Source organism: Corvus kubaryi, unplaced genomic scaffold (assembly GCF_017639235.1).
Source record: "Corvus kubaryi isolate FWS band 111438036 unplaced genomic scaffold, C.kubaryi_AGA036_p1.0 37398, whole genome shotgun sequence".
NCBI classification, from domain to species: domain Eukaryota; kingdom Metazoa; phylum Chordata; class Aves; order Passeriformes; family Corvidae; genus Corvus; species Corvus kubaryi.
Window position 1 is genome coordinate 53189864 of NW_024581137.1, and position 17327 is coordinate 53207190.

At 41.4% G+C, this 17327-nt stretch overlaps 1 protein-coding gene across 1 annotated transcript in view; it reads left to right on the top strand.

The window, feature by feature from the left end:
- Window positions 1-221: 221 nt before the first annotated feature.
- Window positions 222-17327, top strand: part of XYLB (xylulokinase) — an 82487-nt gene continuing 65381 nt past the window's right edge. Inside the window, exons 1-8 of the mRNA XM_042043882.1 lie at window positions 222-380; window positions 2615-2697; window positions 3533-3602; window positions 5015-5095; window positions 6350-6436; window positions 7541-7669; window positions 8930-8995; window positions 12765-12837. Coding sequence (XP_041899816.1) covers window positions 336-380; window positions 2615-2697; window positions 3533-3602; window positions 5015-5095; window positions 6350-6436; window positions 7541-7669; window positions 8930-8995; window positions 12765-12837 — 634 coding nt within the window. The 5' untranslated portion in view covers window positions 222-335. The remainder of the gene's footprint in view (window positions 381-2614; window positions 2698-3532; window positions 3603-5014; window positions 5096-6349; window positions 6437-7540; window positions 7670-8929; window positions 8996-12764; window positions 12838-17327) is intronic.

Genomic DNA, 17327 nt, shown 5'->3' on the forward strand with positions numbered 1-17327 from the left:
AAACTGGAAAGAAGTACAGCATCACCTCGCGCCGGTGTGTGAACTGGGGCTGCGCACCGGGGAACGGGCCCGCGTTCGGGACAATCCCACCACAGCAGCACCCCACCACGGCCCCAATCCACCATCGCTTCACCCCCCGAACTCTTCCCGGCCCCTCTGTGCGAGGGATGGGGCACTCGTCCCGCTGCCTGCTTCCGGAGCACTCATTAACCGCGGTGCTGCCGCTCCGCAGGGCCGGGCCGGCGGCTCCTGCCCGGGGAGGCCGGGCCAGCAGAGCCGCCCCCTTCGCGGTCCCTGCCCCGGCTCCCGGCTGAGGGCGAGGGCCGTGCCGTGCCATGGCCGCTCCCTGCTACCTGGGCTGGGATTTCAGCACGCAGCAGGTACCGCGCCGCCTCCCCCGCCCCTCCTCTCCCCGTCTCGGCCGGGCGGCGGGGCCGGGGGCTGCCCTGGCTGCTCCGGGCCCTGCCCGCTGCGGGGCTGCGCTGCCCGCGACGGCTCCGAACGCAGGCCCGGAACGCGGCGGGTGCGGGGGATGCGCTCGGCGCTGCTCCGGCCGCCGTGCAAGATCGGGGCCAGGCCTTCCTCCTCTCCGCCGCTTCCGTCCCCTCCCCGCGCCTTCCGTCCCCGCTTTCCTCCTCCCCGCGGCGGGTTTGACGTGCCGGGCCCGGCCGGGTCTCCGGGCAGCGGGGCGGTACTCCCTGCCCGGGGCTCGCACCCGCTGCAGCCTGACACGGCTGATGCCAAATTATTCACAGAATGACGGAATCACACAGTTCTTAGGGTTGGATTGCCCACAGATGTTGTGGAGTCTCCCTCCCTGGAGGTAGTCAGTAGATGTCAGGACACAATCCTGTGCCATGTGCTTTGGGACGAACCTACTAAAGCAGGGAGGTTGGACCGGATGATCCACCGTGGTCCTTCCAACCTGACCGATTCTGTGACTCTGTGGAAGGGAGCTCTGGAGATCATCCAGTTCAAACCCCCTGCCAAGGCAGGGTCAGGTGACACAGGACCACATCCAGGTGGGTTTGAAATGTCTCCAAAGAGGGAGACTCCACGTCCTCCCTGGGCATCCTGTTCCAGTGCTCTGCCACTGTCCATGTAACAAAGTTCTTCCTCTATTTGAAGTGGAACTTCCTGTGTTTTAGTTTATGGCCATAATAATTCCCAGCACTTCGTGTGTTTTAAGATGTCTGTGGCCTGCAGAGAGTGCATGTACCTGGTTATTCTCATGTCCCCTTCAGCTGCATAAATGCTTGCCCCATCTGAAGCAGTGGGTTGTGTGTCCGAATGTGTCCTGCTTCCCCATCCTGCCAGGGATGAGTCAAATCCTGGAAATGAGTGCTGTGGCCCTTCTCTCTATGCAGGCTGCTTGAAGACCCCTCTGCCCGCTGCTATAGGAGCTGGGATTTGCACCCAAACCCAGATTCCCAGTGTCCTTGTGTGAATCAAGACTGTGAACCTGGATCTTTGGGTTGCTGCTTGAAATTCTGCTTTGTCGGCACAGCCGGGGGTATTGCTGCACTGTGAATAGAAACTGTGCCCAAGTTGTGCAGAGACCTGAATATGTTAAAAATAGGTGTTTGGACATAAATTGCCATTATGGTTGTGCTGAAGTTTGGGAGCTTGAAAAGACGCATCCAGGTTAGGTCGATCAAGTGTTTTTACAGGGACATGCTGCAAGAGGAGAGCCCATTAGGCTACAGTGGGTCAGAGCCATTTTTAAGCTCGTGCAGGTTGGTAATGAGTTGTGCCAGGGCATAGATAATGGCCCTACACTGCTATGGTAAAAATGGGGAAGGCCTTGTTATTTGAATGCAGCTCCTTGAGATGACAGTCTTTGTAGGGTTTTTTTTTCATCAGTTCCTTTAGCAGCAGTTTGCACTCTCTCCCTGGTCGAAAGAGGCACAGAATGTGACCTACCTTCTTGCTTTTCTCCTTGGCTCTTACTGTCTTTCTTCAGAACTATGTGAACTTAAGATAGATGAGGAAAGGTTGTGGTACCCTTCTAATTCATGCGTACAAGAAGGCTCAGCTTTATGGAGTTGGGGATGTTGATTTCCATATGTTGCAGAAGCTGACAATACACTTATGTAATGCCCTTTGAGCTTTGCCAAATGGGTAGAGTTTGATTTACTCACCTTCTCGGGAGCAGAGAAGGTGTTCAAGGTACCCTAAGGGGTCTGTAAGCTTCCTCGGTAAGATGGGACAAAAAAAAGGAGGTGAAAAAAAAAGAAGGCATCTTTAATCTAAGATACTGTATTCTTTGGAGAAATTGGGAAAACTGGCTACTGTGATGCAAGCAATGAACCTGGTGATATGTTTGCTGTTCTTTAGCACATGCCTGTAGCTCGATCTTGTGAATTACAGGAGAAAGAGAATGGGGAGAGGAAATACAAACAAAACTACATGTTGCTGAATTGGTGACATGCTAGAAATTCACGTAATAACTTGTTTAATGTAAAATTACGCCCATACTTTCAGTCAGTTGTATGCCTTGGGGTGATCTTTTTTTTTTCCATTTTGTCTGTGGGAATTAAATTATTATAAATGACTTATAAGTGCTATTCAATTATTGCAAGATTTTGTTAACTTCCTGTTTTATATCTCCTAGTTGAAAGTCATTGCTATTGATGAACAGCTGAGGGTCATTTATGAGGATAATGTTCATTTTGATAAGGACCTTCCGGAATTTAAGTAAGGCTTTTTATATTTTATATTTTACTTGAATAATGTAATTTAAAGCTTTGGAGATTGGGGTGAGGGGACTGTTGCCCTATTGGTCTCATTGATATGTATGGAGGCATGGAAAAAGGTCATGCCATGTTCATGTTTCCCACTCTGCAAAGGTAGTATATGCTCTTGCCTTCCTTGCATGTAAATATGACAAGAGCTCCCAACAGGAAATAAATTAAGAAAATAGACCCCAAAATGTTATATATAAACAAACCTTTTTTTTTTTTTCTTTTGTGACTTCAGGCTTGTGGACATGACTGGGTGGGATGCTCTCAGAACAGCAAGTAAATTACTTGAGGGGAACATCTAAAAGGCATTTGGAGGCAAATTCAGTTGTTCAAATCTCACAATGAGATGTAGAATGGCAGTATTTGTTTACTTAAACAATAGACTAGCATTGATAAATGTCATCCTTCAGTCACAAGCTTCAATAAAATACACTTACTTGATGATTTAACAGCGAAATTGAACTTCATTTTTGGGGTTCAAGTCACTAATTGTGACAGAAAGAACTATGAATTACATGGAGCCAATGAGCAGTATCAGCAATGGATTCTGTCACAGATCTTGCTTCAGGATCAGGGCCTTTTCTTGAAAATTACTTACTTTGCAACTGGGTCAAACATGTCACCTCCTAAGAGCTGGCTTTTACTTTTTCATGTTTCAAATACCAGTCCTTGCTCTTAACATAAAAGCATTGCAAATTCTCCTTGGTCATTAATAAACTTGAAGAACTCTGCTTGGCAGGGAAAAAAAGTTGCTGAATTTACCAAGATAAAATCCTGTTTTTCTTTAGGACTCAAGGTGGAGTCTATATTCACAGTGACAGACTGACAGTCACTTCACCAGTGCTTATGTGGGTCAAGGTATGAACAAACTTTATATGGTTGAACGTTTCCCTTGCTGTTACAGAAATGAAAGTTTATTCTGAGCAATAGTGGAAGTCATCACTCAAATCAACATAGTCCTTTTGCTTACATTCTGTTTCTTTGAAGTGTTGTTCTGTGTCTTTGGTATGCAAATAGTAATGCTATCAACAAACATAGTAGAAGTTGCTAACATTTTGATGGTTTTTTTTGTTTGTTTCTTGACTCTCTACTATTAGAGCATTCTGTGTGTGAAAAATTCCTTCCTGACTTTCCCTCATTTGAAAAAAAGACTACTGGTGTTTTTTTTCCCTCATACACAAATGGGGCAGCTGTCACTTTGCCTTGCTTAAATCTGTGTTTTTGTAGCACCCAGGTTACTTAAACTATTTTTTTTAGAATAAGCTTTGTTTACCAATTGATGTTGCAACTCGTAAGTGGTGAAAGGGCAATTTATTCACTAATTCCCAGTAACTTTGGCTGATGTTTATTTTGAAGTACAGCATTTTTTTTTTTTAATTTTAAAATAAGGCCTTCCTTACTTCTGTGAAGATTCTACAACACTTAATCTCACATGGTACTATGTAAATTTGTCTTACTTGAGGAATTTGAATACTTAAAATATATGAAATGTCACAGAACTCCCAGCTGGTAATCCACAGTAGCTGACAAAGGTTTGGTAAATTTGCTTGCAGTTGGTTTTTTGAACCATAATGAAGAAGAACAGTTGTAATTATTAAATTAATAATATGATGATACAGGTATATATGATGTTTCTTTGGAAGTCTTGCAGTGGTCCATTTGTCAAGAGAGTCTGGGAATTGCTGATCTAAATTAAACTATTTAAAGCTAGATTAATTTTTAAACTTCAGAAAAATGTGTCAAGAACAAAATTTACCTGTGTGCTTGAAGTGCTAAAATCACTTGAATTAGCCTTCTGTTAAAGACTCTGTGAATTTGCTGACACTGGGGGCACTGGTATTGAGGTTACCTAATGTCTTGTAGGATGGGGTGCAGGGTGTACCCCATTAAGATTTCATAGATTTTCAAAAATAAGAACAGAAAAAGATAATCTTGCTTTGTGTCTAGCACTCTTAAAAGTGCTTTTAAATGAATTGGAATTCTTTAATTTTTGCCTCTTATTTAGGATTCAAAGAATGGATCTTTGTGATTCAGCTTCTTTAAAGATCATATTTTTCCCCTGTGTGACTCAACTTTTCTTTTATGGACTCTCACTTAATAAATTAATTTATGCAGATTTTTGAGAAGTCCATAGTCATTAGCTAATTTTTCATTATCTGCCAATGAACTCTTATCAGTGATGACATGAATTTACTGTTTAATTCCAGATTGTGAGTATGCATAATTTGAGAGCTCGTTACTGTCATTCTTGATTCTGTTTGTTGTTGTAGGCTCTGGATATGATCTTGGAAAAGATGAGGTCTTCAGGCTTTAACTTCTCTCAAGTCAAAGCTTTGTCTGGTGCTGGCCAGGTTAGTTTATAAAGAAAAGTTCTGTTTTAATGTATTTCTTTGATGGAGTGTAAGGTAGAGTGATAAATTTGACCAATTGTATTGCAGAAGACTGTAATGGAATAAAATAAGATCTAAATTTTTTTGTAAGCATCCATAGACACTCCTCAGGGGAGCTTGACACCTGAAGCACACAAAGCAATCACTAGAAGATAGTGGGAGTGGAGGATGAGGTTTGCAGTGTAGTTTAGATCAGTGTAGTGCAGAACTGCTTGGCTTCCCATTGTTTTAATTTTTTGTTCATTTTGAATTTCAGCAGATCCAGGTGCTTGTGGAAAATGGGGTGGAAAAAACAGAAAGGAGCACAGTTTGCTAAAAGCACAGTAACATCCCACTGAGCAGTTTTATTTGGCTAGGGCAGGGATCTGCCCAAAAACAACAAAACCCAAATGATGGGAGTCTTTGATGCAGAAATGACAAAAATGCTGCCGTGATTTAGCCTGTAGTGCATAATGCCTTTTTTTTGAGATTTATAAAACCCACCCTGACATTTAGTCAGTTAGCCAGTCTCCTCCTAGTACTCCAATGAATCAACAAAGGCTTTTATAACTTTCACAGATGTTATTCAGGGTGAGGACAGCACCAAAGCAATAGCTAATTCTGACATGCGAGGTTTAGGTTATTCATCTTGATGTATCTGGGGCTAATTAATCAAAACCCTTGCTTTTATCTCCATGTTTCATTGATTGCAGTTGAAAGTCTGAGCAAAGTGTCTGAAAATCAGAGCTGGTATCAAGGCTCTGTTATGAATTTTTCAGTGGAGCAGAAGTTGGGGACTGCCAAGTAACCCCACCTCAAGTTAAAAAAGGGAGTGCATTTCCAGACTGCCCATATTCCCTTTATTTTGCCCACCCTCCAGCAAGGTGGGCAGGCTTGTAACTGATGGATCAGGGGACTGTGCTGAAATAGCCCAGAACTAAATCTTGACTGTGGAGCCCTGGCTACAGCTCAAAGAACCCTCAAATAAGTATCTAATGCCATTAGCAGTATAATAATAGTTCCCATGAGAAGATTCTGTAGTTCAAAATAATATTCTGGTTTAGTGTCTGCTTTGCTCAGTCTTAAAGATTTTTTTATGAGACCCTTGATTTCAAAAGGAGCATTTTTGGGTACTAGTTTGGAGAAAGTTCTTTTGTTCCTTAGAGTGTAGGATCAGAATATGAACTCTGAAGCTTGGGAGGGCATCTCCAACTCCTGCTTCTGTATTTCCTACAGCAACATGGGAGTGTGTACTGGAAAAAAGGAAGCATCCAGATTTTAAAGAATGCATCATCTGAACTGCCTTTACATCAGTCACTAAAGGTAAGGTGCACAACAGCTCTGAAGGAAGAGCTACACTGTCCTTTTCCTGATCCTTACACATTGCTTTTCTCCTTCCTCTAGTTTGGCTGGGTTGCATAAATGAAATGTAGTAGTTATTCCTTTAGTTGCAAGGCTGTTGACATTTCATTTTCTCCTGAATGACAGTATGTGTTGCTTTAAAAGCTTACAGGTGCCAGTAGGTGTCCCAGAATCTTTCAGTGTCAGAGTAACAGCCTGTTGTTCTAGAAAATGTAATATTTTTGTGAACAATCTGTAAATATTTTAAATTCTTTAATATATTTGTATTAACAAAAAATTGTGGTAAAAAAGACAGTTGTACCTGAGATTCCTTGAATGATGTGCAAGTGATTTCATAAGAAAATATATCTATTAAAAAAAGCAGTTTACACTTACCTCTGAAGGGATGGATGTGTAATGCTGTGTGGACTTAAAATCCTAACCAAGTACCTTGTTGAACCTCAACATTTTGTATGTGTGTGATTCGCAAGCTTTGAACACAGACTTGACAAAGCTTTTATTTAAAAAGAAAAATAGGGAGGAATCAGCTTTCCTCTGGAAGACCCTTACTTAATTCAGGGTCAGAAAGGACAGATGTATGTTGAAAGGGAGACTGATGTGTTAAATCACTAGTTTTGGAACCGTCTCATCTGTGCAAAACTCATGGAAATGGCATTAAAATGCTGGAATAAATGGTGTATTAATCCTCAGTTGTATTTCAAAAGAGTTATGCCAAGCATTAAAGAGAAATGTGTTAGTAGAGCTGTGGGAAGTTAATCTGATGGTTTGCAGAGAAGTTCTAAAAGGGGATGAGGCTTTGGCTACCAGAGGATGTACTGAGACATTGTGCTGTAGGGGCTGTGAAGTGACAGGAGAAAAAGAATGTTGCTTCCCTCTGATGCAAAATTTGGGTTGAACTTACCATCACTGGCCAACATTCTGCTTTCTGTAATTGTTGAGAGGAGGGCAGAAGGCATGTCAGAGAGCTGAGCTGTGAGCTGATACATATGGCTGCTGTATTTTTATTACTCTAGCAGGGACTTCTCAGAGATCAGACTTCCTAACAAAGGGTGTTGTTCATTTCAGGGCTGTTTTTCAGTCAGTAACAGTCCCATCTGGATGGATTCCAGCACAGCCTCCCAGTGCAGGGCGCTGGAGAAAGCCGTGGGGGGAGCCCAGCAGCTGGCAAGTGTCACTGGCTCCCGGGCCTATGAGGTAAGGAATGGATGGGGAGAAAGCTCCCAGCAGAATCCTGTGATAGAACCAATTCTGTCATCACAGGGATCTGCAGCAGGTAACCATCAGCCACTAACTATGAAAGGCAGAGCTTTTGAAGAAACTCCAACCATACTGTGCTTTGCATTAGTCTCACAAAGGAAGATACGGAAATTTGTGAAATGAACTGGAAATTTTGCTTCAGGAGGCAGTTGGAGTGAGCATTTGGCCAGTGGTTCCCAAATACAGTGTTTGGTGGCCATGCTTAAAGTCTCAGGGCCTGGTTGTCCCCTGGGGGCATCTTGTGTAGCCACATTTCTATGGGGATGGAAACCCAGTTTGTGTTCCAGGTTTATTTAGGGGAAATCCATCCACCTATTTGTGGATAACCTGTTCTAGGATACTTCTGCAATTAAAATATTGGCCTTTTAATTTTTCCTGGAGGCTAACAAGCAGCTGTTGACCTAAGAGAAGTGTTTCAGAGGTTTGGGACACTGTCACAGACACAATGTCACTCATCTCCTCTTCCTGACTCTTCCCTCCTTGTAACTGTGACAATGAGTTATGGAGTGGGAGCAGGCCTGCCCTCCAGGCATCTCAGCACCTGGCTGCTCATACTCTTGGTTCAACAGAATCAGTCTTTAACCTCCCAAACTGATGTTTCTGTTTTTGAATCATCATGCAAGGTTTATGGCTAATGTTAAAATCAGTTAAAATCACTAACAGTTTATTTTTCACTTGCTAAATGTTAAGGTTTCAGTGCTAGAAGGTTTTTTGGCTATTTGACATAATATGTCAATGAAGAATAAATATTCTTGTATCTGGTTTTAGCCTCTGCTGGAGTTTCTGCTTTGAGTACAAAACTTCCTGCTTTAATTTCAATTCACCTGCCTCACAGGCAGGTACATAGATTGTGTAGCTTAAACCTTTTCAAGGATTTGAAGGCAGCATTTGAATTGTGCTGGTTCCTGTGCATAGAATAAGTGTGATTCATTCCATTGAACTGTCATTTCTGAAATGTAAATTATGGATAGTAATGCTTTTCCACATGCCTTTTTTTCAAAAGGTGAACAAAATTCTCATAATGAGACTATGTGTTATACCCTGTTTAGTGCAGATTGCCTGCTGTGCACTGACTTTCATCATGCATCAGGCAAATTAAATATCCAAAGTGCAATGTTCTGAACTCATTACACAGAGTTAATGATTATTGACTCCATTTAGGGTTTGTGTTTCTAAGCATTTGCATTTCTTTCTCAGCGTTTTACAGGAAACCAGATAGCAAAGATTTACAGCCAGAATCCTGAGGTCTACAAGCAAACTGAGGTTGGCTTATCTTCAATTCTCTTATTGGAAAACAGATTTGAAAATCTTTTAAAATTAATTTTGTGCAGATGTTTTTACCAACCTTTTTGCTAAAGATTATTTTGATTCTTGTGTTTGAATTTAGGATGAAAATAGAAAATTTCATTATTTTATTTTTTAATTTTGTTACATTATTAATAGTTAGGCAGATAAAATCAATTCTGAGTGTTATACTTCTCAAGCTGCTGAATAGAATTTTAAACTGAATTTGCTGGGGGAGGTGAACCTCAATCCCACTCCTACCAATTTGGTGCCACTATCAGAAAGAGATACCCAGAGCCTGGAGAGGGATGGCAGGTCAGCAGGAGAGCACCTGAAGGACAGCAGCAGCCAGTAAAGTCACCTTCATTGGGGGTCCAGCTTAAATGCCTCTGTTCAAACGTACGTGGCACGGGGAATAAACAGAGTTATGAGAGTTATGACCCTATTGGCACTGTGAAGCCATGGTGGGATGCCTCCTGAAGTGTTGGAATGGAGGGATACAGGCTTTCCTAAGCTGGTTAATATTCAAGGATCACCTCCTTCAAGCTCTGAAGTGATGCATACCAGCAAAGACTAAGTCAGGCAAAAACACCAGGAGGCCTGTGTGGATGAACAAGGAGCTCCTGGACAAACTCAAACACAAAAAGGAAGCCGACAGAAGGTGGAAATAAAGGCAGTAGCCTGGCAGGAATACAGAGAGGTTGTCTGAGCAGTCAGGGATCAGGTTAGGGAAGCTAAAGCCCTGACAAAGTTAAATCTGTCTAGGGACATCAAGGGCAACAAGAAAAGCGTTTATAGGTACATTGGTGGTAAAAGGAAGACTTTGAAAAATGCAGGCCCTCTCCAAAAGGAAGTGGGAGACCTGGTTACCCAGGCTATGAAGAATGCCGGGTACTCAATGACTTTTTTGCCTTGGCCTTCACTGGTAAGAGCTCCAGCCACATCACCTGAGTCACAGCAGGCAAAGGCAGGGACAGTGTAGGAGAAGATCACATTCAAGACCATCTAAGGAACCTGGAGGTGCACAAGTCCATGGGACCTGGTGAGATACATCCATGGGTTCAGAGGGAAGTGGTGGATGAAGTGGCTAAGCCACTATCCATCGTATTTGAGAAGTTGTGGCAGTCTGGTGAAGTTCCCACTGACTGGAAAAGGAGAAACATAAACCCCATTTTTACAAAGGGAAATAAAGAAGACCTGGGGAACCACAGGCCAGTCAGTCTCACCTCTGTGCCTGGCAAAGTCATGGAGCAGATCCTCCTGGAAACTGTGCTGAGACACACGGGACATAAGGAGGTGATGGTGACAGACACCATGACTTCACTGAGGGAAAACAGTGCCTGAAGAATCTGGTGCCTGCTATGATGGGGTTACAGAGTTTGTGGAGGAAGAACAACTGATGTCAGCTACCTGGGCTCGTGCAAAGTGTTCAGCACTGTCCAACACAGGATCCTTGTCTCTAAACCGGAGAGAAATGGATTTGACAGATGGAGCGCTCTGGGGATTAGGAATTGGCTTGGTGGCCACACTCAAAGAGTTGGGGTCAGTGGCTCAATGTCCAAGTGGAGACCAGTGATGAGTGTTGTTCTTCAGGGGCTGGAATTGGGACTGGTGCTGTTAAACAGCTTTGTCACAATGTGGACAACGGGGTTGAGGGCACCCTCAGCAAGTTTGCCAGCGACACCAAGCTGCGTGGGGCAGTTGGTGCTGAGGAGAAGGGACACCATCCAGAGGGACCTGGGCAGGCTGGAGAGGTGGGGCTGTGTGAACCTCCTGTACTTCAACAAGGACAAGTGGCTTTCATTTTCCACTGAGGAGTTAACTTTGATTCTATTATTACATTTTAATTGCATTGTGTTGTTGGTTTCCTCCTGATTTTTAATTTTCAGAAATCAGCTTGCAATTCCGTTACTATTTCAGTTTGTTGACTCTGCATCTAGCTGTGACTGAAATGCCATGGTTTGAAGCAAGGCGAAAACTCCATGAAAAAAACTATGTGAATGAGAGAAGGACTCCTGTCCTGTGATTAGAATATGCCAAACATCCAGACCCATGAAGCCAGGATGTTCCTGGTTTTCCATTACTTCAGTTTTTGATAGCATTATAATCTTTTTTTTTTTTTTAAATCTCACCCCTGTATGAAGCAGTTCATTTCATGAGAAAGTGAGTTGCAAAGTTGACTCTCTATTTTATGGGAGAATGCTTAATTTTTAGTTTTATTTCCTTCTTTTCTTTTACATTCTCATTGTAACTAGTACGGTATGAGATGAAACAGAACACTAATAGGGTCTGATCATAAGTTTAAGACTAAATTTAGAGAAAGATATGTTAATGGGGGGAAGTGGGTCTGTGGAACTGAGAACTGGTCAGACCAACTTCAGACTCTGAGGGCTGTTTGAACTGATGGCAACTTTTAGCAGTAAAGCTTATGCAAGATGTGTTCAAGCACATACAGCTCTCTGCCAGAGCTGCTCTTGGGGACCCTCAAGGAGCACTTAACAGCGTGGCAATCTCAATGACATGTGGGGGGTGGATATTTTTGCTTCTGTAGGTCAGCTTGTTAAACTGGCTGGCTGATTCACAGTTTAACTTCATCCTTTTTTCCTTCCATTTCAGGCAGCTAGTGCCCACTGGGGCACCACAGAAGGTAGGCCTTTGTTATCTGAGCACAATGTGATGTATTCCTGGGGAGAGATGCACGAAGAGCAAGTGCATCATTAAATTTCCTGGTCATTACAGCCATCTCTTAGAGCTCTGGCTATAGGCTGTCCTTGAATGCTGTGTGAAGCAGTGGTTTTGTGATCATTAATAAAAAACCTGTCATTGCTGGCTCGCTCCACCAGCAGAGGTTTGATTCTGTTTAGTTATTGGGTGACAGCTGTATTTCTTCTGCGCAAGTCACACCACAGAATGAGGAATTTGTCTGCTTTTATGCCAGATTCTGGGAATAGATAATACTTGATCGTGCAGGAAGCCCGGTGGTGGCTGGTTAACTCGGTAGTTCACACAGCAGATGTGAAGAGGAAGCAGGTTCATGGTGGATCAGTGTCTTGTGTCATGTGGGGCATTTTTTGGCCAGCCCTACAGATTTCTGGATTTCATGCAGGTGGAGCATGCCCTGAGGCAGAGCTGCAGGCAATGGTTCAGTTCAAAGCTGGTTATTAGCAGCTCCTGGGAGTAACTTCTGGGAGGTCTGGGGTCTCAGCTGGAAGGAAGGCAAGGGGTCACACAGAGGTGTTAAAGGTGCTCGAAGAGCCTTGGCAGAGCTTCTAAAAGCTTACAGACCTGTGCTCTGGGTGGGGCAGAGCATTGTTCTGGGCATTTCCCCTGTCATCAATACACAGGTGGTTTTGTATGGTTGTTTTTTTTTTTGTGCGTGTGTGGTTTTTTGTTTGGCTTATTTTTTTTTCCTTAGAAAGTTTTTTTGTTTGAAATGAATTTCTGTGATAGACAGAAGTGGATTCATGCTAACACAGAGTATGCTAACATACATGTGCTTTGCATGTTTCAGAAGGCAGAGCTATTAACAGCTTTTATCATGGGGTTACTTTTAGATTGATATGTGCTGGATTACTGCGATGGTCAGAACTGAATAATCCTCCTAGGTGTATTTTTGTGTGCTTTCTGGGCCTAACTTTAAGCATCTATTAACATTTGCTGTTTCCAATTAATCTCTTTGATTTCCAGTTACTTTCTTGGAAGTGAATACTGATGGGACTCACTATTTCTCACTTTTTTTTTTTTGCAGAGAATCTCTTTGGTCAGTAGCTTTGCAGCTTCCCTTTTCCTAGGAACTTTTGCACCCATTGATTACAGTGATGGTAAGTGTGGGCTTTTTTCATAGTAACAATTTAACAAGGAAATTTTCCTTTCCATCCCCGCCTTACATAGGTGGGGGACAAGGTCTATGGTATATGTTTTCAGTCTTTAAATTGCAATTACAAGTATATTAGATTTTAAACTAAATTGCTCCTTTCAGTTTGTTGTTTGCTGTGCTTATCTATCCCCATCCTACTGATTCCCACTTCTATCAAATGGATCCACAGAAAAGATTCTTAAATGCAATTACAGCTTTTTTCATTATTTTGTGATGTATAAAGGAGTGGTGAAAGATCTTTTAGAGGCATCAGAAAGTTGTGGAATCTTAAACTAAACTTCAGAATTCTGATATTTGTTCTTTGGTTTTGCTGGTTTCTCGGAGGTGCACAGGATGTGAACATGATGTATACTGTGATAATTTTTTCCCCACCTAACTGGAGTATGAATCTACAACAGAAGTATATTTTCAAAATGAACCAGGAAAAAAAGCATAAATAAAGCAAAAAAGTACTAAACCCAGTAAAAAAAAAATCTTCTATCTCTCTTTTCATCATAACAAAGACAAAAAAAGTGACAAGACTACTGTCTCTCTTTTCTGTTGTGTGTTATCTCAGTTATCCAGCTTTTAAATGGCAATTTAAAATGGCAGTTACAAAGGAGAGCATTTTCCTGGGAGCTGTGCTGTTATTTCTAAATAGCATTTCTGATTTCTGCTCTGAAACTAAGAGAAGATACATTTCAGAGCTGAAAGGTTAGATAACAAGGCTCTCTATGGAATTTTTGCATTATAGAGACATGGTTGACACCCGTGTGTTAAGACCAATTTGCTTTTTCTCCTTTGTTATTCCATCAAATCTTACAGGAAAAGACAAGGCACCTCAATTTAAGCTAATGGACAACTTACTTGCTATCAGTTATACTCGAGACCTCAGAAATGGCAAGGCAATCCACGCTTATTTTGTAACACTTGTGAGATTATTATATCTGTTTTCTGGTCCTGTCCTTTTAGCCAAGTATTTCACAGCTGAATTTTATATTTTTGTGTATTATTGGCAACAAGAACTCTTTGGAGGTTTGCACTTTGCTCCTCAGCAGGTCCAAATACTGAGCACTTGAGTTGCTCAGCCACCCACTGTATTTCAAAGAGAGATAGTGAGATCTTTAGGTGCTTTTTCTGATAAAGAAACATATTGATTTTTTATTTTTCAATAAGAGTGAAGTGTTAATTTTGATTGGAATGTTTAAAATTATAAGCATTAAAAATATCTTTGGTTTGAGTTTGTTTTTTTATTTTTTGATAATGTTACTTTTCCTTTTCTTCTTGGAAGCAAGTGAAGGAAAGCCATGCTTCTCCAATTTCAGAACATGAAAATTTGTTGGAAAACAAAATATTTTAAAGTAAAGAAAATTAAAATTTCCATAATTGGAAAATTTTCTTAGAAAATGAGTCACATTTTTCAAACAGCTCCAGGAGAGCCTGTTCTGTTAGACCTATGGATATTTACAGAGCTTGAATAAATGTTATGTACTGTTCAGAGCATGTACGATTATTAAATCTTTCTGTGAAAAAAGATAAGAGAACTAAGCAGGGTGTTACTGTTCTCTTTACGAGACAAAAGATTTTTTGGCATTGTAAGCTATATTTTGCCTCATTCATTCCTTTCTTCTGTTAATATAATGAGAGAGAATTCTAATTCCAGTAATAAAATATAAGTACAGTAGATGCAGTAGTTATTTGGATGCAGCTGAAAAACTTGTTTACTTGTCACTTATAATTTCTTGCAATTCACTTGATCTTTTACTTTGCACCTGTGTATTGTAGTTTAAAATGCATCTCTCAAAATAATATTCAGATAATAGACCTATTCTTCATTTCTGTAGGTTTAACTTCAGGTCATATCATCTTTAAAAGACCATGTCAAATTGTTTAGCTCTACACAATAACTTATCTCTCTAAATTTGTAGGTTATTGTGGGAAATGTGCTATTCAGTTTCAGGATTTTTTCCTTTTCTTCTTAAAGGTCCAATCTTGTAAGGTTCAAATCACTTGTGAATGGCTGAGCACCCTGAGTGATTGATTTAAAAAAATGAAATTACCTTCTAGTGGAATGAAGAATGATTTTCATTTTTATTGTGCAGATGTTAAAAGGAAGGTACATCTGGGACCTAAACAACTTGAACACTTGGGGCATTGTTTCTTTTAGAAGACACCTTAAAGAACAGCAATTCAGCTCTTGACCTGGAGAAGCTTTATCTTTTGAAATGCTTTTCTAAGAGCCTTAGGCAAATCGTAGCTTAGCATACTTGGTTTTGTTGTTCTATCAAAAAAGGATGTGTTGGACTGAAGCCTTTTCAAAAGGAGTGTAGTGGGCTGAATTTACTCCTTCTGTAGCTTGTGTGGTGTCAGCAGTTACGCTGCTCATGGCCTTATCTCACTGAAAAGGCAATCCAGAGGGCTGTAATGCAGAAACAGATGCACTTAACTGCTTATAAACGTATGCAAATATTGATCTTTACTTTGTTGATCAGTTAAACCAGTTAGTCTGCATTGTTGGGTCATTGTAATGAAAGTGTTTGTATTCTCCTTTTCCCCCCAAGTGTTCAAGCACTTAAACTTTTGTATATGTAGTAAATATTAGCAAGTCCTGATTGTGCTCCTGGTCATTCTGTGCTTAAAGTCAGTGATGTTTGCAGTGAAATACGGAATTCTATTCATCCACAAATTGACCGTTTTCCTCAGTTCTTGCTGTGCCATGGCCTTGGCTGTTGACCTTCACTGCTGATGGGGTGACAAGTCAAAGGGCTGCCTTTGAATTTTGTTTTTCCTCCCCTGACTTCTCAGATTATTGCTGGTTTTAAGTGTTGCACTTTGTGGTGTAGGTCCTGAGCAGAGGTGCTAGAGTTAGAAACGCAGTGTGCATCACTCCTCATATAATCAGAGGAGCATTCAGCTCTGTTTTTTGTTTTCCACTGGCTAGAGGTTCCCATGCCAATAGCTGGATAGGATGAATCCAGCCCAACAGATTAATAGTTCTTCTAAAACAGTTGTTTCACATTTTTTAAATGAGTTTCTGAGGTTGAGGCAAATTACCTCATCTCTCTTTTCTCAGGGCATATGAAAGTCTTTGTGCCACTGCATCTACCAGTCAATAAACTGAAGTGTTGTTTCTGTATAATGTAAACATTCAGTTATAAAGGTTAGAGGCTTTTCTGCTTTATGCAGGAAAGATTGGAGGCTGCCCTAATATCTTGCAAAATTGCATTGGAAGATACTGCTGAAATGTTTGTTTAGGTTTGTAGGGTGTGGAGCAAGAAGGATTTAAAAAAAATCTGCAGAAAACAACAGCTAACTTTTCTGTAGAAAATTCCAATTTATTTAAAGATTCTATTCCTCACTGATTAATTTAGTTTGGTGAAGGTGTTCTTGGCCTTTTAAATCATGGAGTTTTCCAGGAAAATGCATAGATTTGTGTATTTCCTTGTAGAAAGCCCTGTTAGGCCTGAGAGCATGGAACACGTGGCTGTTCACACCCTCTACTTGTGAAAAGTGCAGATGGTGACTCTGGGTGAGTTTACCTTGTCAGGACACAGTTTACCCTGGGAAGGAAGGGATTGCAGGATTCAAGAGTGATCTCCCATAGAGAACTGAGAGAAGCTGGAATAATTCTTGCTATTTTTCCTTTTCTGGGTGTGTAGTAGTGCTTTTGATGGCAGAAAAGTTATTTGCATCCTTTGCCTGTGGGAGAGTTGTTGCACTTTTTGCTCTATCAAATTCCTGCTGTTGCATCATAGGACAAGTATGTTAAATCTGTTTAATTTGCCTGAAATAGGATTGATTGATTTGGAGAAAATTAATTCTATTTTTATGTTATTAAATATAATCAAATATCCTGCTGTTTGGCTTGGGTTATTCTGGTGTCTCAGCTCGAGTATGCAACACTTTTCTGTTTACAACACTGTGTGGAGCACTAGGTCCAGACCACGCTGGTGGTGCTTAGGTTTGGACTGACAAATATAAAGTTTGTTTACAAATGCTATTAAACCCATTTTTAAGCCTGTATGAAAAACTCTGCTGGGAGTTGATGGGGTGGGCTCATTTGTGCTCAAGTAACCAGCAGCAGAGCGTATGTGGAGTTTGTTGCAGGATCTTTTCTCAGAGCAGAAGCTCTGCTGGAGCCTTGTGATGTGGTGTCTGAGATGGGGGTTGAATCCTTTTCTTCCTCTGCATCCCAGCACTGCAAGCAAAGTCTTGTTCCACAGACACTGCATGTGGCATCAACTTCACCATCTTTATGATTTAAAAAGCTTGAAGATGTACTGAATGGAAGGAAATACCAGGTTTTCCACTGTGCTCAACTGAGGATGTGGCTGTGTTTCTGAGATAAATAAGTGGTGGGCTAAGCAGTCTTTGAAATGAAAATGGTATTAATCTAGAATAAGACTACTATGTCTCTGAACAGCACGAACCAGAAATAAATACAGATTTTCAAGT